The sequence below is a fragment of the Micropterus salmoides genome, unplaced genomic scaffold (genome assembly GCF_014851395.1).
Source record: "Micropterus salmoides isolate LMB-PRFRI ecotype aquatic unplaced genomic scaffold, ASM1485139v1 Ms_hic_scaffold_4, whole genome shotgun sequence".
Lineage (NCBI taxonomy): Eukaryota > Metazoa > Chordata > Actinopteri > Centrarchiformes > Centrarchidae > Micropterus > Micropterus salmoides.
The window spans coordinates 19,226,835-19,253,814 of record NW_024043372.1 but is presented as its reverse complement, the minus strand read 5'-3'; the positions used below and the strand labels follow the sequence as shown (position 1 = coordinate 19,253,814).

The 26,980-nt window shown below is 41.5% G+C and overlaps 1 protein-coding gene across 5 annotated transcripts in view; it reads right to left on the bottom strand.

The window, feature by feature from the left end:
- Nucleotides 1-26,980, bottom strand: part of cacna2d2a (calcium channel, voltage-dependent, alpha 2/delta subunit 2a) — a 156,992-nt gene that overhangs the window by 23,768 nt on the left and 106,244 nt on the right. For all 5 annotated transcript variants that reach the window (XM_038697010.1, XM_038697011.1, XM_038697012.1 and 2 more), the window contains 7 exons: nt 17,376-17,507; nt 17,093-17,150; nt 6,378-6,428; nt 6,008-6,107; nt 4,391-4,552; nt 1,700-1,810; nt 827-905 (listed from right to left, as the gene is read on the bottom strand). In XM_038697010.1, coding sequence (XP_038552938.1) covers nt 827-905; nt 1,700-1,810; nt 4,391-4,552; nt 6,008-6,107; nt 6,378-6,428; nt 17,093-17,150; nt 17,376-17,507 — 693 coding nt within the window. The remainder of the gene's footprint in view (nt 1-826; nt 906-1,699; nt 1,811-4,390; nt 4,553-6,007; nt 6,108-6,377; nt 6,429-17,092; nt 17,151-17,375; nt 17,508-26,980) is intronic.

Below are 26,980 nucleotides of genomic sequence, written 5' to 3'. Positions count from 1 at the left end.
CTGCCGGGGGATTTCCCATGATGCACTGAGCTCCTCTCTCCTCTACTTTCTCTCCCTCTGTATGCAACCTCATCCCATTATTGCATGTTACTAACACAACTTCTCCCCTTTCTGGTAGTCTTGTGCTTTCTCGTCCCTCTCCTCTCTCCTCCTATCACTTCCTGCAGGTTTTCTGGCTCTGGAGCTGTGGAGTCTGGATCTGTGGCTGCGGGTCACCTGCAGCCCCCGTGTTCCTGCTCGACACCCTCTGCCGCAACGACTATTGTTACTAGTCCTATTGTTATTATTGTTATTATAATAATTAACACTACGACTGTTACCATTAACACTACTATAAATATCTGTACCATTTTTTCATTTCGTCTATAGCAACATCACCTTTACTGTCTGTACCTCTGTGTGTGTATATTGTGTAGGCTGCCTCCCTCCCCATCTAATGTGTTGTAACTTTGTGATGACACATGATCTCAGACTCTTTTTAATCTTCAATCTTTGCTCAGATTATATCTGGTTATGGATCGAGGCCTAAAGACTCAACAATACACTCTTCAAACCAGTGAGAAGACCATAACTGTGTTGTTTTGTACTGCATGGGTGTTTTCAAGAACAAATGCAATACATCATTGGGGTTTCCATAGCAGGTGAATCTAATGGATGTTAAGTATGATGGAAAAATGTGTCCATCAATAAAATCACTATTGAGAGCAATATGGACACGAGGAAGTAGGGATCAAAACACCAACACTGCAATTAATGGACAGCCTGCACCACCTCCTGACAGCCAGAACCCATAGTTCTCTTTTATATTTTACCTTTTTTCACTTACCTTTATTGGCACAAGCTATCCACTGCAATGGGGTGACATCATAATTATGCTGACCGACAGAGAAGGTGAACACACGAACCTGGAGGGGCAAAGGAACGAATCATATTAAGGCAAAGCCAGAGTAAAAACAGCCGAAAACCAAACTCCCTGCAGAGACAGCTACTTGAGCAAAACAATACCACACGAACCTCCTTCTGGATGGCCATGAGGTTACTGTCAAGTGATAACTAAAATGCACAAATCTTGAATATGATTAGATTAGCCTCCCAGTCGGCTCACACATCTGTCTCCAACACTAGACTGCAGTGAGAGAGTTGTCAAACTGCAGATTATTCTTGTATGACAGCAGCAGTCATGAGGGATCCAGATAGTAATGGATATCAGAATAAATATTGGTGGCAATGTGAAATGGGGAAAGGAAGGGGCGGGAGCAAGACTGGAACAAAGACACAAACTGAGTATCTATTGGCTGTAATTTTATAGGCTCTGATGATAAAGTGGCTAATTAGTCAGCAGGTCAGAGCTGTTAACACCAGCAGCAGCAAAACAGCAAAAGAGACAGAAGAAGAGAGAAAGAAAGGGAAGCGGACACAGAGAGAGGGAGGGGGACAGTTGAAGAAAAGAGAAAAGAGATGAATCATCAGAGGAAAAATCCAGAATCAAAACAGCCAAAAAATGGAAGTGAAGACCGGAGTGCTTGGTGTGTCGAACAGCCTAACTAACACGACTGCCTGTACACTAATGAGACAATGTCAGCAGAATACGGTGGGAGATGGGGAGGGGCCTGCTAAGACTGTTTCTGGACATGCATGGTCTCTTGGGCTGGCAGAGCGAGTAGACGAATAGATAAAAGCCTTGTGGGGACAGACTCACCGTTTTGTTGGGCCAGTTGTACTTCTCAAAGATTTCCTGTGCACGATCCTCTCCGCCATCTGTAAACATCATTATCATCTTATTGCAGTTGGCCCTCGGGGCACTGCTCTCCTGTGGCACGTGAAGAGAGAGGAGGGAGGAGAGAAGAGCAAAGAAAGAGTGGGAAAGAGACAAGTGATCAAGCTGGAACATCATTTAAAACAGTTCAGGACTGTGGTAAATATGTCAAAGAAGAAAAGGGGGAGTTTACACAGAATATTACATAGATATTATGGTAAAAACTTAACTTTAACCCCCCGCTATTTAGCATATAAGCAGGATTTAAACATGTAATAAAAGGTCCCTGATATTGTGATACTACTTGTGATATAGGATGGAAATATGAACGTTCCTGTATTATATATGGGAATACCCAAAATACCCAAAATATCTGTATATTTTCAGATATTATTTGCAAATATGATTTCAGCTTCCAGAATCATTTTATTTGAAAAAGGCAAATCTTCAGATTTTAAAGATTGGGTAGATGCAATGGCCGAAATCTTATGGGATTCACTCCATATATCTCACCTCAGCAGATGTAGTTTGGAAGATGTTATCTCTTCATGGACCTTATTCCATAAGTGTCTATTTAGAGTGAATAGGAATCTCCTGTGTATAGGATTGTTTCCCCTTTTATTTTATTTCATTGTGGACTCCACTTTACGTTTGTACTTTTATACGTTATTCTTTTTTCCCCTCTATTTTCGACACTATGTCTTTTAATAATCTAGTAGCAGTCTGCCCCTGATGATGTAAAGATCTACTCGTTGCCACATACCAAGCCTTAGCTTAATTATTAAAGCTTGAATACCCCAATACTGTATTGTCCCTTATGTTTATAAATATGTGTGAATACACTCATCAGCCATAACATTATGACTGCCTGCGTAATATTGTGCATCCTGGTGCCATGTGTTCCCCAGGTAAGCAACGCACACCCTGACTGGTCTGCGGCTGTGCAGCCCCATACTGCGATGGACTGTGTGTTGTGACACCTTTCTATCAGAACCAGCATGAAATATTTCAGCAATTTGACCTGCAGTAGCTCGTTGTATTGGCCACACGGGCCAGACTTCGGTCCTGCATCAGTGAGCCTTGGCTGCCCGTGATCCTGTCGCCAGTTTACCGCTTTTCCTTCCTTGGACCACTATTGATAGGTACTGACCGCTGCAGACCAGGAACACCCCACGAGAGCTGCATGTTTGGAGATTTTCTGACTCAGTCGTCTAGGCATTTGGCACTTGTCAAAGTCACTCATGTCCTTACGCTTGTCCATTTTTCCTGCTTCTAACTCATCAACTTTGAGGACAAAACATTCAGTTGCTGCTTAATATATCCCGCCTACTGACAGGTGCCATGGTAACAAGAAAATAAGTGTTATTCACTTTACCATCAGTGGTCATAATGTTATGTCTGATCGATGTGTTTTTCTTTTATTACAGGTTGTTACCCTGGACAATTTCCAGTCTAGGATGGAGAAAGTTTAAGTTCTTTCCCCTGGAAATCCTGGAAATGTTTGTCACTCTAACATTAATTACCACATTTACTGTTTAAGAGTAGTCTACTAAAGCATCATATAATGAGCAGACAGAAGGGGATTCATCCTGGAAATTTGTATCCCTCCATTAATGAGGTAAAAATATTGTTTTTTGTACACATATCATTTTCACATAGTATTTTTTATTATTCTTTGTCCTACATTTAGGTACGATAAACCTCTAAGCTTTTATTATTAGCTTGTCATTATAAATTTACAAATGTCCTAGTTGGTAGCACAGGCTTCCACATATTATCACAATTTAATTGAAAGTATACAACATTACTCTAGCATCAAATTTGATTGTGTCACAAGTATTTCAGCGCTATGTGCTCATAGCCACACAACAGTTTTTAGCATTCATTTGATATAAACTGCACCGCCTGCCTGCACAGCAGCTGCAATTGATATGCAGGCCAGCGGCATGTCAATCTGACAAGATTCTAATAAAGATAAATAATATTGCTACAATTACATATTTTTATTGTGCTTGTGCCACCAGTCATGGGAGTGAGTCTGCCACAGACAGCGATTAAAGGGGCCTTTTTATTTCTCATTCTTCTGGCAAGGGAGGTGGTGGTGGTGAGGGGGGGCAGCTGGCACTTGGCTCTATGCCTCCAAGCCCACCAGAGGAATATAAAGTGTCTGTGGCTGATCTCCTCTGGGCTGCGCTCATCAATCATCCCATCAGAGCCCATTAGGGTGGCAGCCTCTTAAAATACACAGCAGCATACGGAGCTGAGGCAGCACCTGTGTCGAGAGTACATGGATGCCTGCTGCTGACAGACGTCACAACTGTGTTGGCTGCTGCAAACGTTAGCATGACTCATAATAACAGCAGTTATTATCAGACCAACCTTCGACAACGACAGAACTCCGGAAATGCATTATACAAAGCTGTAGCCCTCACTGTCAGCACTGTTTTATTGCTGTTAATTCCCTTTTATTAATTGGATTGGACAGTCACCCTGACAGGATGTAATAATAGTAACATGCTGGAGCTGTAGTGCATAATTTCAGCATGTTATGGAAGACGTTCTGGAGTCACACAATTCCACAGCCAAACAAACACCCTTGTGTTGCCCTTCCCTAAAAAGCTTGTTGGCTCTTACATTGAGAAGCTGTTCAAAGGCAAATGTGAAGCCAGACTTGTAATCTGTGGTTCCTTTGGCTTGCATATGCATGACGGCCTCCTTGAAGATCTTCTTGTTCCGAACATTGGCTTGGACCAAAGTCCTGAAGCAGGGAACAACTGCATCTGCCTTCTCGTTGAACTAGAAGGGAAAATATAAAGACACACGTGAGAATACTGTATATGTATACTGGCTTCACCAGGCAAAAAATACCAGAAATTGTGTCCAACTGTTGTAAGACTGTTTCTGAGTTTTCTCTATCATGTGTGTGTAGTTCATGTCGGCAGGATACTAACGTGGGTGTACGCAGATGTAAGCTGCCCTGCTACTCTCTGGCTGGCAGTAAACACTGGTAATTACAACTTTCCACACAAAGAACAGGTGCACCTGAAACGCCAGTGCAAACCACTGAACAGAAACCCAGCCAAGGTAATATCATCTGTCTCATCTCATCCACCAAATTAGCCTAAAACTGTGTGTTTGTGCGCGCGGGCTCGTGTGCGGTGCATGGGCGTACACGTGGCGTGTATTTTCCCACTTGCGTGTAGTGTCTATGCATGATTACAATATTGGCAGCTGTAATCGCAGGTTTCAAATGCTGTTTCTTCTTGAAGGTCAACTTCAAAATCTACTGACATTTTCGGCACAGCCTGATGTAAAACATTACGTGCGAGAAAAGCTGACATTTCTCTTGGATTGGTGTCGTGTCACATTTAAATTGTCAGACAAAGAAATCAAACACAAAAGTATTCAGAGCTACATATCCATCACTGTGCCACTTCCTAATATCACATCTATTGTGTTTTAAAATGTTAAGAAATACAGTGGCTGTGAAATGAGATTAAGGAAAATACAAGCTTGGTTAAATGCACTATCTATCATAAATAAGAAATAAAGTCCTATGTAATAAAGTCTGTATTATCAAAACTAATTATATTGCCACTGCATAAATGAGGCCACAGTTTGTCATAAAGAAGTGTACTGAAGCATGTAGATGCCAGAGACGGTGTTTGATGATTATTGTCTGTTAATTTTTGGTCATTAATATCTTTTGTGTTTGCAAATAATTCACAGCAAGCTTTTGTAAGCCCTGACTTTCTTTAAAGGGGTGAAAATCAGATGCGTTTCCCACCCAGATTACCATGCTCATTTCTCGCTTTTAGAACTGGGATTTAGAGGCATACAGTGGCTAAGAGCAATGGATTATGAGGGATTACTGAAGGAAGTCCCCAAACAGAGCCACCACACCAAGCATGTGGATGTGTTCGTGTGTGTGTGTGTGTTATCTGTCTTGCAATATAGGATAACATTAATATTTCCCTAAACAACACTCCTAATGGAAAGCTTGGTAATCAGAGTGAAAGAGAGAGACGGGCACAATACCACACAGACAACGGTGGTGCAAATACAAAGCAAATATACTATAATGAGGTAAGTGTGACATTTCCACTGCAAGCAGACAACAGTTTGAGCTTGCGGTGCCATTCACTGACTTCCTGCTTGATTAGCACCTGCTTAATAAAAACAACAAATATTTGTGTCATTGTTGCTTTCGCGAGTGAGTTGTATCATCATGTTCTGCGAGCTTCTACTTACCCTGGCCACATTCACATAGTCGTCATCTGATAGTGTCTCCAGCATCTCCACTACAGAGGTTTTCATCAGCTTCAGAGTGAGTCCGCTGACACTTCCACTCCTGCAGAAAACACGCAATGAGGCTCAGTTGTGAGAAGACAGATCCTAATCCTGCTCATGTCCATTTTCCTAACTTGTGGAGGACATGTTTTGGATGATGAGTATACTTCAATTGAGGTGAGGAAATGAGCAGTGATCGACTTCCTCTAACTTTAGGCTTTTCTCAGACCAACAGGTGGCACTAGTGCCCTTTGAGGGAGACATCCACTCCAGGCAGGGGGAAATGTTGAAAGAGGAGGCAGTGAAAGAGACTGAGGAGCAAGATACTCACACGTCCACAATGATGACCATGTCCTTTGGAGACGATGCACCTTGGATATACCTGCAAAAAAAAGACACAAAGAATGGACTTTAATTTGTTCCCATAATCTTTGAGAATTGCACTGAGAAAGAAAGAAGCCAAAGACACAATGAGCTGAGCCATGATAATATGGAGCGACCATGGCTGAGCCCACTTAAGCTACAGAATACTGAAAAGGCTTATGTGCTTAGAAGAGTTAATAAGTTGTGTTATATACTTCAGCGTTGGCTACAGCTACTGTCGGCTGACTTCACCAAAGATACTCCTCTTAACTGAATAACAATGACTACTCTAAATAATTACTGCGTGAGCCAAAGTAATTGCTAGTTTATGGTCTAAGTATATAATAACACATTTACAACAACAGCCTGCACTGAGCTGCGCAACATCCTTAGCCCTTTTAAAAGCCCAGAACAAAGTCTAAAAGGTGCTAAAAAATATCATCTTTTGTATCAACAGAGGATTCATACAATTGTTAATCAGTACCAGTAACCCAATTTCTATTTTTACAAGGGCTGACATTTTTGTGTTTTGTGTTCAAACAGGACTTTGGTTTTCAGATGTTACCGTTTTGCTTAATATTTATCTTAGATCCTGCTTAAATTAACTAGTTTCTTCATTTTTAAAAGTGTGACATTACGGACCGCCATAAGCTGTGCTGGAGACCTGTTGATGTTGCTGGAATTTCTCCATTTCAGGTGACATTTAATCAAAGTCACAAATCACTTAATGTTGCCTAAACCCTTAAAAGCCTTTTCTTAAAGATCTGCCACTAGGTTGACACATTCTACTTTCAATACCAATCAATGTGATCAAATAGGTCTTCCTAAATCAAATGGGACTTTGTTGTGGTAAAGTATTATACTTTATACTGCCATACTTGATTGTTCAGGATACGGATAACACTTACACAAGACAAAAAAGAAACAAAAAAGATTTTAGGACTTAAAATGAGCATTAGTGACGTATTAAAATGGAATTTTCTGCAGTCACGCTATGGTGACTCATACAGTCTAATACGCTTCATATTTAGTCACTTGAAATTTATATAAACTGCTCAAGGAGCAGCCTGAGTGGTGTTGACCTGTGCTGTGGAGAGCCTGTGCTGTCAGTAAAATAAAATGATGTTCTGTTCTTTTGATGACTCATCAGTTGGGAGTCAAACACATTATTTACTGCGGTGGTCCCTTTGTTGCGGGGAGGCACAAGCTGCTTAAGACCATTATGCTTCTGCTGCAAAGCAACTGCTAAAATAAGGCTGTTCTGGGTGTGTGCACAGCGTAGGGCCACAAGGCAGAGTGCTGAATGCTGAACTAGCAAGGCCAGATGACTTGTGTCCTGGAAGAGGCGCACTGTTCTGTCCACAGTTGATAGAGGATGACATACAGAGGAAAATCAAAAATTTCCTCATTCTGTTCCAGTGGCAATTAAAGTCACATTTACCCCTGATATAAAGAGAGCTGAGATTGATGGACATGTTAGGTTTTTCTATGGCACACTGGGAAGAGGGAGGGGGGGTTTCAAATGTGAGTACTACTTTGACATTCTGAGGAGTGAGCAGGCAAGCAGTTAGCAGCCGTCTTAGGCAGAGGCAGAGTAATCATCAGGGGTCTCTTTCTGCTGATTATCAGCCGTTCCGCTGAGTGTGGAGAGAAGCCAGCTGCCTGTGGGCCAGAGAGGCTCTTTTCTTATGCTCGGCCAAGCTGATATGGAGGTAGAGCAACAGAGCCCCGGTAGGCTTCGCCACTGCTCCCGCAAGTCTCACTGCTCCCACTCACTGGCAGGCGCCACTCCAACCTGCAGAATGACCCCTGAACCTTGTTGAAGTGACGTCCCTCAGCACACTGCCTGGGCCGCTCAAATCCGTTTTTCAGACACAACCTGGGCCCCACTCTGCTGAAAAGCTGCCTGAAACCCCCAGATGGAACGGAGACTCTGCACTGCCTCGCAAGAGGTCGATTAACTGAGCATACCCAGAGTGAACATGGGCAAAATGTATGTGTGTGTGAGGGAGAGGGGGGGGAATCCAATTATTTTCAATAATACAGAATGCCACATCAAAGGTAGAACTTCTGCAGCTCTCCACAACTGTGTGGCGTACGAAATCAGGTCTGGAACCATGAGGCATATTGGCATGCGTGACTTTTATCAATTTAATTACTGAAATCTTAATTTGAGGAAGTGAGAGGGAGAGGAAGAGAGCGCTGAGACTCCACACAGTGGCGGCTTCTTTCATTCGAGTGTATGGGGTTTGTGAAAGCGATCATCGATGCAGGACGGAGACTCGGTCAGAATGTGGCCCACGTCTGCACTCCCTCAGGCTCATGGACGGAGACACCCTGTCTGGAAACTAAACGAGGGTCATTTGGTGACGGCTGATACCTACAGACAAACTGCAGATTTTCATTAACTTCTCTGGTCAGTCTATTTTTCATAGAAAGAGAATAAGATAATCCTTTAATGGGACTTCAAGTTATTTTGAAGTGGCTAAATGTTAATTATAAAGCAATGACTTTTATTACTAGTAGTCATTACAGGTCATCTTCCAAACCAAATGGAAAATCTCACAAAAGGAGCACTGTGCAAGCTTTCTAAAATCTTCTGAGAAAACATCACTTTCAAGCAGATCATTTCTCTCTTAACTGTGAAAGAGGTGGCATTGATCAGCAGTAATGGGGTTTAGGAGGAATGTGTGAGCAGTGATGGAGTAGAGAAGAGTAACACATGAGCCAGGATAGTGTCACTCAACACTGAAGCTATAGTGCTGCCATGGCTGATTTTCCCCACAGATTGTCTTGGTATATCAGCACCGCTCTCTTTCTCTCCCTTTCCATTGCCTAAAGTACAATTGAATTTTCTCTGTGCTTCTGAGCGGAGAACATCAGGATCAGAGAGAGCGGGATGGAGTCAAGGATTTTCAGTCTCCGGGCTGATACGCAGTGCTACAGTTCTGACAGATAAAAATCACGAATTGAGGCTGGTATCAGTGTATAATTCTCCACATTTTGACTCATGGATCCAGATGTGTTGTTTCTGCATGGATTCCTGTCAGTAATTACCTCTCAGCTTCTGCCCACTGATGCCATTCTTTCCCTGTCATTACCCGGTCTCCGGCGTGCCAAGGCCAGGTGACAAGCAGATGGGCCTGGCTGGTGCTGAACTGAGCCCCATTGGCCATTCTGTCCCACCGTGACACGACCATCAGCCATCAGCCGGCAGACACGACATATCAGCCTATAGCCTCTCTGTCCGTTCACTCACAGTTATGGTTGGTATCTCTCAACTAGTGCTGACTCATCATAACTTGAGAGCACTTTATTTCAGACATCACTATTGCATTTACATATGAGAGTGTGCCAGTTGTTCTTTACTCTGCGAGCAGCTCATTACAGTCCAACTTGTGATGTGCAACTGGCTGTGAATTAATTCCACCTGTTTATACCTGTCCAGCATGTACAAGTGAAACCTGACATCTCATAACCTATTATATATGAAATGCCGAACAAGGAGTGGCTACATTGTTGGCAATGCGAAAACTGCCTGGTAGCCAACCAACCAGATTCCAACAAACAAGAAGACAAGGTCCAGCCAAAGGCCCAACAAATATAAAATATACACTAGCAAAATTAGGTTATTTAGTCCTTAAACTACATAGACCTTAATACATAAAGTAAAACCTGAAAGCCTCTAAAAACACAAAAAAGTGACCACGTTTCTAATAATGATATTCTGTGACACAAAAGAGGTAATAACATTTTTTAACAGACACTGTACAATTTGTGTTTAAATTCAAGCCCCTATACAGCACTGTAGAATTAATTATTATAAATATTATTACATTTGCTGGTCCCAGCTTCTCAAATGTGAAGATGTATTGCTTTTTAATGTTGCACATGTTGCAGTTATAGGTTCTGTGTTATGGTAGCCTGTGTGTGCGGTGTGCTTTAGTATATACTGCCTTAGGTTCTGTTCAGTTCTCGTCATCGTTGTTGGTGTTGAAATCATTTGTCGTGTGGTACCCGCAACCCTGCCTGTATGTTCTTGGATTTATTTTCTCCTCTGCTTGGATTATTGTTGCGTGGATTTGGATTCTCTACGTTTACCAGAATTCCCAAATGTACTGATAAGGGAAATAATCAAATGAAAGTTTGCAATATATCACACACTGTAACAGAAGTCAGGTAATGCCAATTACAAATAACATGTGATTGGCTGAGTTTAAGTGACCAATGCTTTTTTTATTTTATATATATATATATTATCAACTGGATAAATCAAAAAGCAAGTCTGGCCACAGCAGCAGTAGTGACTTGTATGCCCAGAAAAAAAAAGTATATATAGGTGTTCATAACATCACAACATGTACAATCAAGATAAAGCCTGATTTGTGTGTGCAGTAGACATGTGCTCTTTACACTGAGGTGGAACGAGGTATTGCTCTAAATGACGGGAGATTAAAGCAGCAACATTCACAGTCACCCCACCCTCACAACCTGCCACCATCACCCATATATCTAAAAGAAATGCATTATACAAGCAATGAACACAATGACATATTCTGCGTTGTGGTGATTGTATTTTGCCCCTTTTGCAGCAGTCTGGTGAAAGGAGTCTCATTGGAATTCATGAAATAGTTTTATCATGGCGCAGCGCTGTAAAATCAATACATTAACTGTGCCGGGGGGGCTAACTCTCTCAGGAGATTGTGTTTATGCACCCTGCCCCATTCCACAAAGTGTTGTGCATTTCATTTAAATTGGAGGAATTATCAAGTACATACATTTCAGACACTTGCCATAGACACATGTAGCATGATCCATGGAGAGCTGGACTGCTACAGTAAGTGTGCAGGAGCAGCAAGTGTGTTCATGTTTCATGTCACAGTTGTTTTGTTTTGAACCACATTTATTGGCCAGTGTATCCAAATAATAAGTACTATGTATATATATATATATATATATATATATATATATATATATATATATATATATATATATATATATATGACTGACATTGCAATATGATTTGTGATATTGAAGGAGATGATTGTTACATTATTCTCATTTTCATCGAAAAACATATTAAAATGATCATCATTTTTGAGGGGATCTTTACCAATCAAAGATGTTTTCTCGAGTCTGTAGAACATGGTGTGTAGGCCAGGACATATGAAGCATGACAATATTTGATTTAAAATGGTATTTTGACGCACATATCACCTTTAACAAATATTGCGCATGCTCATGTGATTTGAAAATTGCAGTAAGCCATATTGCAATTTGGATTAATTGTTCAGCCCTATATAGTACCATCTGTGTTGTGTTTGTGGTTGTTGACTGTAATGTGTGAACTTTCTTCACAGTGTGAGTTCTGATATGCATGCATCATGTACAGTAGATGTACGGGAGAACATGGCAAGACTGCTGGTGGGTGTGTATGTGTGCATGTAGGTGTGTTCCTGTGCGTGCTCCCATGTGTGCGTGGATTGTGTTGTGCTGATGGGCTTATTATTTTATGGACTGCTGCTCTCTTAGTGCTCCTGTGGATGTGGCAGGCGAATAAAGATTGAATTAAGATAAAAATATAGGAGGACGGCACCCAGAGAGCCTGCAGGAGAAAGAGATGTTGTCTGCCGTTTATTTATTCCACTTTCTGTTGATTATTGGAAGTGTTGGTACCATGATTCACATTTCCATATTTTCGGTTAGAAGAAAAGCACACAGAATTTTATGCTAAAATTTTCAACCACTTTCCTTTCTGAAAAAAGTACAGAATATTGAATTAATCATGCATACCGGAATATATCAGCATCAATTATTAGCAGACAAGTGTTAGTCTGTTACTATTGCTCTGCGAGATGGAATAAAACGTCTCCTGCTGTGTCCCTCACATTTTGGCTGAAACTGAAATGTCAAATATTTTTTGGAGACTAAAGCTGCTAAAGCCTCGTGTCACCTTCAGTCTCGCAAATAACACACACTGGTCTTTCTTTTGACTCTGCTTCTCCCTGAAGTGGGGTGAAGAGAATGAAAGGAGGAGGATGCAAAGCTTCAGATATTGGGAATGGTATTTTGGGGAGCCTCAGCTTCGAGGATTGACCAGCAGTCATAATATTTACAAAGAGGTTAGATTGACTTTTTGAAGAAATCAATATGTGATACAGACTACATGCTGTTGTGGGCCTAGAATGTAATGGGATCTTTGTAACGCTTGGCTAACAGGACTCCATGCCTGTCTCTGGTTATTTCTCTCTTTGCCCTCACACTTTTTCCTCTACCTCACTTCATCCTCTGTTTCGCTTCCCTTGATAACATGAACAGACATTATAATGGACAAATGTTAATAATTAATGTCAGAGCAATTGGAGACAATTAAATGTGTTGACTGGACCATTAATTTTCCTGGGGGTGTTGGTGGGGGAGCAGACGGGGAGAGAGCCCATCTGTAGAGGCAGGCGGCCCTCCGATCTTTTTCCTCAGAGGTGCACCTGCTCAGCCACGCTGCCATCCAACCGTTGCAGGAAAAGCTACAGGTCTGTTACGCTACAAACTGGCCATGAATCCTGGCCGCTAGTTTAGCTCTGCATAGTAAATCACATCTTTGACTCGATGACTCTTCCCAGAGACAGCGTAAGTGCAAATGTTACTGAAGCATGTTCGTGAGATTGCATCTGTGTATTCCAGTTGCTATAGTGGTATTTGTGAAGCTGCAGTATCTATATGGCATATCAGCACATGTGATCTAATGTATCTGTGAGTTTGTGAGGGGAGTGTTGATAGGTGTGTGGGAGGATGTGTGAGACCGTGTGTGTTTATATTATTTACTAATATATATATACATAAGTGGATATCATAATTTTTGCCTGTATGTCGTTTAAGCGTTTTTATCCTTCATTTTGACTTGTGTACTTATTTAGTCAAAACTTTAATTGCCCAAAAAAGTGACTTATTTTTCTGCAGTGACATGTAGTGCTCCCTAAATTACTGTTCTCAAGGGGGCGTGAATTTTTGGTACAACTGACAATGTCGGAACTGGTCACTTAATTGGTCTGATATCTGTGTGGGTAGGTACTATTTTTTGCAATATTACTTCATTCATTACTCGTACAACTGAATCACTGTGAAACTTACTACTGTGGAGTACTGGGGCTACAGGGCTGAAGTTTGACAGTATCACCACAACTGGACCCATGAAAGAGAGACAGCTAACACTAGCTACACCCTCTTACTTTGTATAACACGGGATTAACACTGCCTGTGTGGGAGCTACCAATGACTCATTAGGTGTTGAAATAACATGAACAAATAATAAACATTTAGTGGAAATCAGTGCTAACATTGGCGTTGGCTAGCTTGCATTTTCTGAGGCTAATTAGCCTAGCTTGCTAGCTTCCACTTTACGAGTGGAATATAAACTGAACAGCACAGCTTAACTGTGTAACTTTAAAGTTATAAAAATAAAATAAAAAATTCTCTTACAAATGAAAAGCTATATTATTAAGTAATAAAATAAAACACACCCTAGCTCAATTCAGCATCCTCAGCGGTTTGCTGTTACAAGCTAAGAATGATTTGTATCGATTTTCACAGGCTATTCAAAATGACGTGCTTCAGCCACAAGCCACGTAAGTTGGTGGCGCTGCAATGTCGGCTCTCAGATGTCACTCAACTGCTGCCATGGGAAAACACTCAACCAGACTTTTGAGGCTTTGATGAGGTTTCCAGAAACATGTCAAAAACTGTTTTAAAAAAGAAGTAAGTATCCAAATTTCAGTTTGACTTTAACACCAACAGGATCCGTATGACTAGTGTAAATTCTCATGTCATTGTTTGTGTTACTGTCCTTGTGACGGACGCTGCTATCTCCTGCTGTCACATAAGCACGCATGATGGGCTTACCTAACAGCAGAGGACTGTTTTGTAACATGCGTGATTGGCCGCACTCTCCAGAGGACGTTAGTTTGGCGAGACAGCATGTAGACTATAATCGCACAAGTCTGACCTGACAGATCATGACACTCCCTGCCACGGCGTCGCCACTCAGTGCGGCTGGGCACAAGTTGCTAAGCAACGGGCAACAGGAATGTCGAAGGCTCTGACATGAGGAAAGGCTCGACAGAAGTGACACACATGGAGGACCAGGGGGGTGACAAGGTGTTCCTTGGCACAAAAAAATACACCCCTTTCTCTGTCTAACCTTGTGACACACGCTGCTGCCGCTTAGAATTCCCATCATCTTTCTCTTTCCTTGTTCCTTCCTGTCTCCGGGAAGAGTCCCTATGTCAAAACATGTGTAAGAGAATTAAACTCGGGTGTACTTTGGTTTCAGGCTGATGGATCAGAGACAGGATTGCTGTTTTTAACTTGGCCTGCTACACAGTGCCTTGTGTTTTACAACATTTTTCATGTATATACTTAGGTACTGTGCCAATGGAGCACTAACGAGACTTGAGACTGGTGTTAGTTGTTCAGGGAACACCCCGTCTGATGATTGTACTATAGATAAATGGTGGGCTCATTAAAAGGTACAATCTAAATGTAGTGTCATCTCAATAAGAACCTGCTATCATTTTCAAATAGTTCAGTTGTATCTGAATATACCTTCAATTTGCATGGCTCAAAAATTCTGGCTCAAGTGAGGAGGATGTAAACTGTGATTTTAACTTGTTTTTTATCTTAATTTGTTTTTATATTGTTGTTTAGATGGTTCTGTTTTTGTCTATAGTTTTATTTCATGGGTATTTATTTCATATGTTTTTGTAATTAGGATGGGAGCAAATTTCTATGTTTTTGTGAATCAATTAATTGAACCTCGCCTTTAAATGCCACATTATTTCGAAAGATGACTGCATTCAAGCTCTTTCACACGTGGCTAAATTTGAAGATGTCAAGCTTGTGTATCTTTTTAAATGTTGAGTTTCATACAAATTCAATGTGTAAAGGGTTCTTTTGCTTGTATTTGGTTTGTTTGGTCTGAGCTCGTTGACTTCATCTGACAAGCCTGGCCTGACCTCAAACAGCCACTCAGGTTGAGCGGGACCGAGACAGAGATGGAAAAGCGGGTCAGGTCTAATCAACATTGCTGTCATGATTATGTCCACTTCACTCCAACCTGTAACCAGGCAACAGGCAGGTCTGCCACAAAGCTGATGTGACAGTGGCAGGTAGATTGAATGAGGAAGGGTGGACAGGAAGCTTGGGGGAAGGCACTGTTTGGCCCGGTGCAGCCTAGTTCTGTCCAGCCCGTCACACTCGCCCGACCCGGCACTCTGTACAGGGATCAGCTGTTGCACAGAGAACTACAGGCAAAGGTGGGCACTTTAAACAAAAACATTAGCCCCCTATCTTGTTTTGTCCTCATAGCAAAACAAACAATGCAATCAACATTATCACTTACCGAGATAAACACAGGTCAGGAAAACGTTTTTATCTCATTCCATTAAACAATATCCTTTATTTAGCTCTGGGCTGGAAGGAGCACAGAAGGTTGACAGCAGCTAGAGACCAAACAGTGTACAGGAATCCCAATGCAAGGCTGTATTTAAGAGCCTTTATTTTGTACATGTGGCCACAATCATACCCTCTAATGTGCAGATATGCCTCAGGCAGCCAGTTTAGGAAAATATTTAAAAGATTATATCCTTTTTTAAACTCGTTTGCTATAAAGTAATTGTCAGTTTTCTTTATTATAGCTGCATTGATGCTTACAGTATTTTAGTGAAGTGAGGTAAAGTAAGTACATGAAATAATTTAAAACACTTGTATGTAAGTAGGTTGCTCCTTTTCACTCCAACACTGAGCAAAGAATTTTTAAGGTTGTTAGGATGAACAGACCTCAAATTATCTTAAATATAACAACAAAAGGCATGTGCAGTGGCAACATGTACGGACACAAGATTAGCCCTCCGGAATAACACCCAAAGCAAAAAACAAATGTGTTTACACCATGTGTGTGGACTCAGATCTGATCACAACAGTTTGTTACCATTTTAAGACAGCATGACAGTGCAGCTGCTGACAGCACACAGGTGTTGCAATGACAGGTAAAATTTCTGTAATTTTCTGCACTTTTACTCTACTGGTGCTGCTGTTTTTATCGGTTAGAGGCTGTCCGCTCTGAGCTACACAATCCCCTTTACTCTCAACGCTCAGCTGAACTCATCTGATGACCAAAACTCATGCCTACCAATACTCATCTGGACTAGTATAGAAACTTTTAATATGTATTCTTTTAAAAGGGCAAATACATATAAGAATTTAACACATCTAGGGCTATCAAAATTTTAGTCCCATAATAATAACTTATTATTAATAAACTTCCCATAATGCACTTGATGATATCTGTTGATGCTACTAAGTTAAAGTCAAACTTAAACTGAGTGTGTAAATCCCAAATCAGTGAGTAAACTTCCTGATACAAAACGCAACTCTTCTTATTATTTTATTACTAAAAGCTGGCCTGAGCTTGGTTTCTTGGACGATGAAAGAACATTTCTGAGCAACATTATTCAGAAGTATGGGGCATCCAGGGTTAAGGACAATACCAGTGCAATTTGTTCACCATTATTGCCCCGGAAGACAGAAGGCATTAACAGTGGAAGAAAAGAAATAAAAATCACATTAATATTATGCGGAGACCAAACACTTGAATGCGTGAATGGACTTCCTGAGAAAGAGGTCGCTTACCATGGTCTTCTGCGGACATCGTACAGGTCAATCTTGTTGGGCGCCCTCCATGGAGTGGCTGGAGAGAGCAAGAAAATAAGTTAGAGGCTGTACAGTGTGTGCTGAGGGATATTTCAGATTAGATCAAAGTAATCATCATTTCATTCTGTCTATCGAGTTACCAGTACAGCCATCTGATAAGAGATTGCCAATGTTCTGCAGCTGAGGGGCCCTAGGGTCAATTTAGACTTTATCTTGCCAAGAGTTATAAGGCAGACTGTTGACTCAGTACCCTGTGGCCTACCTGGGTAGTATCGTGTCACTCCTGTGGCACTGCCAAACACCTGCCAGCGCAGAGAGCTGTCCTCCCGACGGTTTTCAATGAAGACCCTCTCCAGCGCCTGGGTCCAGTTTAACTCATTTAGGATGACTGGAGCTGTAGGAACACACACAATCAGACTGCCAATAGTGACTTGGCAAATATAATGAAGTCTCACTGGTTTCTGGTTGAGCAGTTTACACAGAAAAATGGAGAAGATAAAGTTTAAGCAACAGTTTTTCACCTAATAGGACACTATAAATCTAAATAAAAAAGTTTTCAGAATAACTAGGTCTTGTGATGAGCACAACTCAGAATATGCTTCTGGTTATAGGAAAAGAAATAAAAATAGAGAGGAAATGTAAATGAGTTGCTGATTATATGCCATAGTCCCTCAAAGTAAGTCAGGAAAAAATAAAGGCTTAAACTACAGTTGCTGAAAATAGCTTTTTATAATCTGATTTCAACCCAGTTTTGCATTATTGATTTTTTTCACGTTTCATTAAACACGTATATAAATTGATTTTTAAATCAATAACTCAAATAATGAGGACTAAATATAGTGTAAACAAAGTGCAAAACACCAGGTTTTCTCTGTGAGTAACCCAAAGGTCAGCTCTCCTTGCTGAACAACCTTGTCCGTGCCAGCAGCAGTAAGCTGAGCACATAAGAATGGATATATGCAGGCAGCTCGGCCGGCGGTAGCCATCTGAGCAGGGCATCAGTCTAATCTGTGGGATCTCTGAGGAGTCCAGAGGAGGAATCTGAGATGACCTTGGAGGAGGTCATATGTCACTCGCAGCACGTAGAGGCAGAAGCCACTTCTGAATTTTTGATATCAGCGAAATCCAAACAGTTTCTAAAAATGTCCATGAACGTGTTGGGAGGAGAAGAGAGGAGAAAGGGGTGAAAAAAAGTACTGGCCTGCTTGTGCATGTGCAGCTTGATGCGTCAACGTGTGCGTTTTGAGTTAAAACGCAGGGTCACAGATATATCTCACAGGTCAGTGGTACTGTGTGAAATGGATTTATGGTTGTGGAGAGAGGTATTCATCATCTAGTCAACAAGAAGTGGAATAACACACTACTGGTGATGGTGGAATAACACTACGACCACGTCAGCATGTGCTGTTTCCTGCCCACCTCAGACTCTTGTAACTTATATTGTATTTAAATTGTCCTCCTGTTTCTTTGCTTTTTCTATCCTTACAACAGGAAACATCATGCCTCCAAACACACACACACACGCACACACATGCCTTCAGTCTAAGTTTAATAGCTAAGCTGAAGTCAGAAGATGGGGAGTGCAGAGGTTTAATAGCCACCTGATTAAAGACGAAACAAGACGAGGCACTGGGCTGAGGAGAATTTCACTCGCTTCTCTGATTTAATTACTCAGCCAACCAAAGCTGGAGAAGCCTCTGAACTGACAAGTCCTGCTTTTTTCAACTCCTTGTTTGAATTTTGCACAAGTAAACGACCATTATCTAGTGCTCAGCCTTCGATGAGCTGTCTTTTTAGAGGTAAGCAATGCTTAATGACGCATTGCTCACCTCCTTTACTGTAAGCTGAAACACTCTGACACTGAAACACTGAATAATCACATTCACGAGTGTACCTAAACATCATAATATTGTTTTTTTATATTTTCAGCCAAATGCTCAGTTCCACGTCGCCAAACTCTCTCTCTAAAAGCGTAGCTCAAAACAAGAGAGTTTCATTACTCTCTAGCATCCTGTAAAACAAACGTACGCTCGCACACACACACGTGCGCACACTCACTACAGCAGCACTAAGCAGTGTCTGGAGGATAGGAATATATGAAAGCCAAATTGCTGCCATCACCAAAGGGAGCTCCTCAACATGTTTTTCTCAAAATTCATAGACATAAACACAAAGGAAGAATGGAGGAGGTTAGAGGCAGCCCTACAGATGGGGATAAACATAAAAACTCAGAGAGAGGGGGAGGACGATTGATGGAAAGCAACACAGAAATTAACACGAATGAGTGGCTGCTTTCACAGCTCAAAAAGGCAATTTCTCACCCATGAGGGAAGGAGAGAAAAAAACCCCACTAAACAAGCTTCATTTTAAACTCCTAAATTGCAACCGGCAGAATCTAAGACATGATTGAGGTCAAAGAATTTAAGTGTTTTTATATTTTGTAACAATGTCAGACCACCTTTGTCCTTTGCTTAGTAGGGGAACAGCTAGCTGGTGAAAAACAGGTTGTATAGCTGGAGTTGTGAAGGCAGCTTAGGCTTCACCATCGTTGCAAAACATCACTTTTGATTGATTGGAAAACAATATTCTCTATCTTGCAAATCCAACGCTTTGTCAGCTTTTTCTTGTGTGGTTATCTGACGACTCATCCCTGAAGAATGTGTGCCAGGGACATTTCTGCTGCAAACGTAATTGCGTTCTGCCAGAATTAGAAAGTAAAACAGCTTTATCTTCCGTTTCTCATAAGACAGTGTTTACATTTGCCAGGAATCCAGATGGTCTGAAGAACTAGAAAGAGGGAACTAGAGAGAGAGAGAGAAATCAGTGAGACTCTCGCTGTCACTGCCATTTTGACCAAGAATTTTCAAACTTGCCGCAGTCGTTCCCATGACTCCCGATTCACTGCAGCGAGACCAGTGGCTATATTCTACTGATGTTTGTGTGGAGATTATCAGGGAACCAAACCATGCATTTCAATTTCATCTGGCGATGTGCAATACTCTGTGGTCAAAAAGCCATCTGATTAATGTGTAAAAAGTATTATCCTTTAAGCACGAGCTATCACAGCAGGTTGCTGCGGCGGCAGCCTGTGTGCTGTGAAGTCCTGGGTGCTCTTATCTGGAGAGGCACTGGGTCTGTAATGATAGGTGTCCCAGACAGGCCAAGGGCAAAGAGACACCCTGCAACCTCTGTTTAAAACTATCTCAGCTACCTTGACTAACATCAAGGTGTCAAACAAACTCTGGCTATGCAAGAAGGATTATCAGCCGCAGCTACAGTGCGTTTCCTGAAAGTTTGTGTGTGCATGACATATCTACTGATGGTGGCAGGAAGTGTTGCTCAGTCTTGGTCTTTCAATCAAGGGTAATAAGACGGACCATGGTGTATGTGTGTTTATGTTGCCATCTGAAACTAAACCAGTCAGATGGAGATGTGAGCCACCTTTACTGTCAGGCCAACTCTGCAAACACACACACAGAAACACACATCTGCAGGTGATCGCCACAGAGAAACTGGCACATCAGAGATAAGAGAACACAGCAAACTAATTCTCTTTGATTTATTCAGTGAGGCTAGGCTGTGACTTCTCGGGACAGTTGATAAAAAGACAAATTTCCCCTGGGGGGGAAATATGCTCACACAGGCAGACAGGGCCTCCGAGCGCCGTGTTGGGCTCATCTTTCACGAAAATCGCGCCTCTCTCTGATATCTTTAAAAGGTAATTCATCAGCTCGCCGTTCCCCTGACAGTTAGAGCACCCTTGGCTTTGCCCCTTTATGGAGCAAGACTGCACACCAAGTAAGGAAACAATAATGAGTGGGATTTATGGAGTATCTCTGCATGAGATCATTTCTCAACTCCTACCACCCAATCACTCATACACATTACTAACAGTGATATACCCGAGATGAAGAGCCATCCAAACCAATCTGCTCCTTATGCCCTGTATTAATCCAACATTATATAAATAGGTTTATGCATTGACTGTACAAACGGAAAAGGAAAAAAAGGGCACAGTGGCCTGTAATAGATCACAGTGGAACACAAGTGGTCCATCCTAAGAAATCCATAACGGTGATGGAGCCACAGCTATTAGCTAAGTTTCTTTGATGAGTCATAACCTTTACCATCGCCTAAACCTAAAGTGTTTACATAGTCTACTTTTTAAACAGAGCGACTAAGTCTTGCTGTAGTTCAATTCTACTTACTTTGACATACAGGTGACATTACACGGACAGGTGGGGTAACTGAGAGAAATACAGCTTGTTTTGAATCTTAGCAAGTGGCTCTCCAGAGTGCTTATTTTTCCCAAAGCCGCGTCTTTACGGGAAGGCTATTTCTCATACACTGTATGTTCAGCTAATGCATAAAAATGAGGAGTTGCCATCGTTTATAATTCACTGACAATTTATAGCTTCCCAAACAATTTTTGGAAGTAAAATCGAGTAAGAAGATTATAGTAGAAACACATTGGTCATTTCACTTGCTGGGTCAGTTCACTATTTAATTTTCTCACTTACTCTTATTGGCTATTCAGCCGTGCTGATAATTAAGATTTTTCCAGATTCTGAAACAATGGAGGAGAAAAGAACTTTGTTTATGGTGCTCAAAGCATTGAAAAGTGACATTTGCCAAATTAAACAGCAGAAATTATTTCCAGCGACAGTGGCCCAGTTACGCTGGATAATTGGACGACCTCACTAGGAGCAGTTTTCAAATAACACTAAAGATAAGTGAGAAAATGTTCTTGTTGTAATTTAAATGAACCGACACTGTAAACAAGCACTTTGATAAACCCGCACTTTCACGCACAGTTCGAGGTCATTACAAACCTACGTCTCTACATCTGCATGTACCACCTCCCTCTCTGTGTCTTTCTGTACTCTCAACCCAATTCCTTTTGCACCTCCCCTCTCTCCTGTTTCCGCTCCGTATCTACTCCTTTCCTCTTCTTTCATGGCTGCTTTGTGGCCTGGCTGAGTGTTAAAGAGCCTGAACCTTAAACCTTTCATCCTGCAGAGGAAACGGCGGCAACAGGAACTGGCAGCAGCTCACACATCCACAAAGGCGAGCTAAAACAAAGTCTAAGCCTTCCCAGAAAAAAAAAGTGTGTTTTGTAGCTTTGGTTGAGAAAAAAAATAAAAATGTCCAGAAGATACTGTATAGCCTAATTTGGATGGACATAACAGTCTCCAAGAAAGCAGCATTAACTCATTTTAATTCATATCCATGTGCAGGATTCCAGCAGTTTCACTCAGGAATAGCATGTAGTATGAATTATCCATTGAGGTTTTGCTAAATGTTATCTCAGAAAGTGTGGGAGACGTATGTAAATTTCTCTGAGGAGGTATGATTATTCAATATAGAGAATAAGACAGAAGGGAGAGCTCTTCCACATATTTTTTCTAATTAAAGAGCCGCAGTAAATAACAAACACATGAAATGTAATTTGTGAGCCTGGTGGTGAGTGAAGAGGAGTTTGCTGTGCTGACTGTTCTAATTAGTGTGCGGGTAAATGATAGTGCCCCTTCACTGGGCACACACTATAGGGGTGGATGGGTGGGGGGCAGAGAGAGAAAGATGGAGTCTGTAAAGTAAAGACAGAAATATAGCCCGCAGTGTTTATACTGCCTTTCTTCTCTTTTGGTTTAACTTTTGGTTTAATCCTATTTCCCTTATCCCCCCTCTCTCTATCGCTTTCTTTTCATTTTTATTTTGCACTTTCACACTTTTTCTTTTTTCTTTCTCTTTTTCCCAAATCACTTTTGCTTTTTTTCCACACATTTAAATCTGGTTTGATGTTGAGAGGGGCTGAGTTGATCTCCAGTGTGGCGTGAGTTGGTTGACAGGGAAGCTGCCTTCACTGGAAGGAACCTGGGGTGTGTGAAACGAATACAGGCTGCATGTAATGTATGTGCACAAACACAAGACACTCAAAACGACAAGATTTTACATACGGCTGAAGCAAATCTCAAGATTCACAGCGTATAACTTTAAGATGACAAGTGTAGCACACATGAAAGTGGGAGCATTCGCTAATTGGAGCCACAGCACCTAATTCGACTAAGTAACAAAGCACAACTCTCATCCCTATCATTATCACTCCCCCTTCCTTTTGTGAACAGACCTGAGTCTGTCTATCAAAAGTTGCTTTTGTCCCTACAGTACCAGGCGAGAGGACTTCTCTCCAGATCCATTTTAAACAAGATGAGAGACTTCAGAGGTAGTTCCACTCAAACGAAATCCTGCAGATGCAAATCTTTCTCTTCTTTTCAAATCTTATACGACACTGCATTGGCTTTCTATCTGCTGTATCTGTTGCATTCAATTTTCCACTGCACATTACATACACCCCATGTAATTTGCTCAGTTCACCTTTACAAAAGGTGAACTTTACAAAAGGTGAACTGGATGATTCTTTGCCAGGAGCTTCCCAGAGGGGATCCAACCACAGACCAGACAGTGTAGTAGCAAAACGGAGGCTAACATTCAAAGGGCAAGAGAGTACAAGCTTGCTGCTGGTTTAGGCACTGATTTGGGGATTTTTCTCTCGCTTGTTGTGAAGTCATACATAATTAAGTGTTTTAGCCTATTGCCTAGCCTACACATTGTTTATATTTTACATTAATGCTGACCTCTCTCCAAAGCATAACCTTTTAGCTTAATTTCCTTCATGGTTCGAGATAGGTATTTCACAACAGTGAACATTTTCTTGCTTTGATTTTTGGTTCACTCTCATCATCAACCCTGCATTTCTACACCACCTGCCCAGCGGTATATGGTAGACAGACAGCAAGTCAGCAACTAGCTGGTGAACACAGTGGAGCATTTAGCAGCGAAAGAGCCAGATATCTTTCTCAGGAGTCGGTGAAGACCAAAGACTAAACGGAGAATGTATACTGGACTTCTATTAATAGGAGCAACAGCAACATAACTCCAGAAGAATGCTAATGTTGCTCCGTATCTGCTGGATGTGTGAATAAGCAACTGTTTGCTAACAAGTTGATAACTGGGTGTGAAAGCTGGCTCACTTGTTTGTGTTGTGCTAATATAATTTTTCCACTGCCCCCACGTGTGAAATCATTTATTGCTGGACTAAGTCTGGGAAGTCCTGAAGCATCCTTGAATTAAACATGGAAAAAATGGCGGCATAAAAGGTAGAAAATCAATCTACAAAGGGATGGTATGCCTTGGAAAATGTTGGTAATATGTAAATTAACCCTAGTTTTGTCATTAGTACCCTAAAACATGTAAAGTTGTAAAACTAAGGGAGGAGCAGCAGCTGGAGCAACTGGACAGCAAATATAGGGAAGGGTGATAATGTTGCTTGTGGTGTGTGTATGTGTGCGTGTGGAGGCTGGATTAATCGCTCCATGCAAAACATTTAAGCTCTGCTCTTTCATCTGCGCACACAGTTAGCCAGTCCTCGCCATTCATTTCTGACAACCACGTTTCTCACTGTGCCTGACTACAATAGCAAACTGACAACATGACGTTAGGCTGCTGGAAAAGGCGCCCCATACAGCGGATTTAAAAACTTCAAATTTAATGAAAGGACTTCCCACATTCACTGCTGTTTTTCTTTATTCCTTGGGAACACTGGCTGCTTATTCTCATACAAACACTAATGTAGGCATGCACCACATGTACACTATACACACATAATTACCACCCTTTTTAAAAAGGCTGATTTGTGTAAATATTCAACACATTATCATGTTCATGCAACTGTAGAATGACCCAATCTGGCTTACTACCCTCTATCTACAGCGGGAAACTCGGTCCAATTACCAGCGAGATTCCACTGAATCTACAAAATAGTCACCAAAGAATATTCCCTCGCCGTTTTCATCCTTATTTTTCAGTGATTACTTTAAAAGATTATATAACCAGAGCCCTTCCTCTGCAATTATTCAGCAAATCCTTGCCTCTTCCTCACCATTTCTGTAACATCCACTGGGAGAATAAAACCTGTTTCTCCGTAGACGACACCACCCACATCAATTTATTCCTTTGTGGCTCTGTTGCAATGTCCATTCTGTAATAAGCTATGATAATTAGAAGAAAACTGTATGAATGTTTGACCTAAGCTAATTAGAAAGTTTGTAGACTTGGCAGTAGGAATCAGCAGTGGGATAATGAATCATAAAATGGTTCATTACTGCGCTCAGGGAACACTCTCAATCTCAATAAACGGACATGGGGCCTAGCAGACAAATCAAACCAGGACGCATGCACTGCCTCATTTAGCTGCTGAAAGGATCACAATAAAAAAAGAAAATGCTTTTTTTGTTGCTCTAACTGGTTTCTATTATTAAAGTGTCTCTTCTCCTTCACTCTCATCTCACCCCCTTTCTTTCTATCTTTCCTTCTATCTGTGCCTCTATCTCACTCCATCTCGAAGGACACCCATTTTGCTGTGACTGGCAATTCATGCTGCCATTTTCAGTTTCTTTAGTGCATTAACAATGTATACAAATCAAGCTACTCCAACATCACAGAGCATGAGTGCTAATAAATAACTGTTGATCATTGTGCTGTACTTTGGACTGTGCTCCATTCTTCCCACAGTTGTCTTTTCTCTGCCTTTCCTTTGGCTTTCCCCGAGGAACGAACGCTGAAGCTACCCACTCACACTGCTTCTCTCCTGCTAATCTTAAACCCATAGATATACTGTAGATGCAGACCTCTCCAGACCCAGAGGACAACAATCCGCCCACATTACTTTCCTCAGACATCCTCTCCCTGCCACCCTGCACTAGTGGGAGTAGAGCAGAACACCATATACAGATAACAATCGCCTTTCACCATCTCTCTAAAGCAAACGCAGCTCCCTTTACATGATGTTGATGTACATTCCTGTACGATAAGTTAGATAAAAGAGTACTTCACCAGTTTAGCATTGCACTCCCATAACATTGTTAATCAGCGACGGACAATAAAAAAAAAGGATCAAAATTCGATGCAGCAGAACCAGACATATCTTTTTATTCCACACGTTTTTCTTCCCTGTCAAAAACTATATGACCCACAATGCAACTCAACCATCGGGCTTTCTTGTGTGTTATGCTAGTAGTGGCTAATGTAGCCTTGAGCGGCTAGTCTTCAACCCCAACCAACACTCTATTGCCTATAGACTTCACACAGTGCCCTCTGGAGCAACAAATGGCTGAATACAACTTTTTTTCACATAGGCAGTACTTTGGGGAGTACCCCCAAGACCTGTAAACAGACTCTGATGTGTAAAGTCGGTTTAACTTCAACTTTGTCTACATTGCATTGCAATCTTGACATTTCTAATATCTACATTTCCTCTTTAAGAATGACTCTACATTTGGGCAGCAACATGTTTTTCAACACTGTTTATTTACCACCAACGACTAAAGCACAGTACACATGTTCATAATGGAGTTGGCACAAAATCTGCAGTTGGCAATCTCAGCACAGCAGACCGCGCAATGGGAGCTAACTAAACAACATCAATAGTAAACATTTTCCACAGAAGAGAAATGAAAAAACTAATTCCCATGCCCTGTACCCCTCTACTCTTCTAGTCTCCACCAGGCTCAATCAAGAGGCCTTTATTCTCTGACTCCTATCTTCAGACAGGGGAACCAGAGCTGGCACAAAATGGCTCTGGGAACAATGTGCAGGCCTGATTGCTCCATTGTAAGTTAGCTGTGGCCTTTGACATCTCCTCCTGAACCAAGAGTGTCTAATTCTGACAAGATTTGTCTGGAGACACAGCTGGAGGCCATTGTTACAGACAGGTGCCATACACTGCCTGTTCAACAGAGAAGGCGGAGAGCTAGACAATAACAGAACAAAAAAATTGCCACTGTGAAAATGGCTGTCTGTCTGCACATG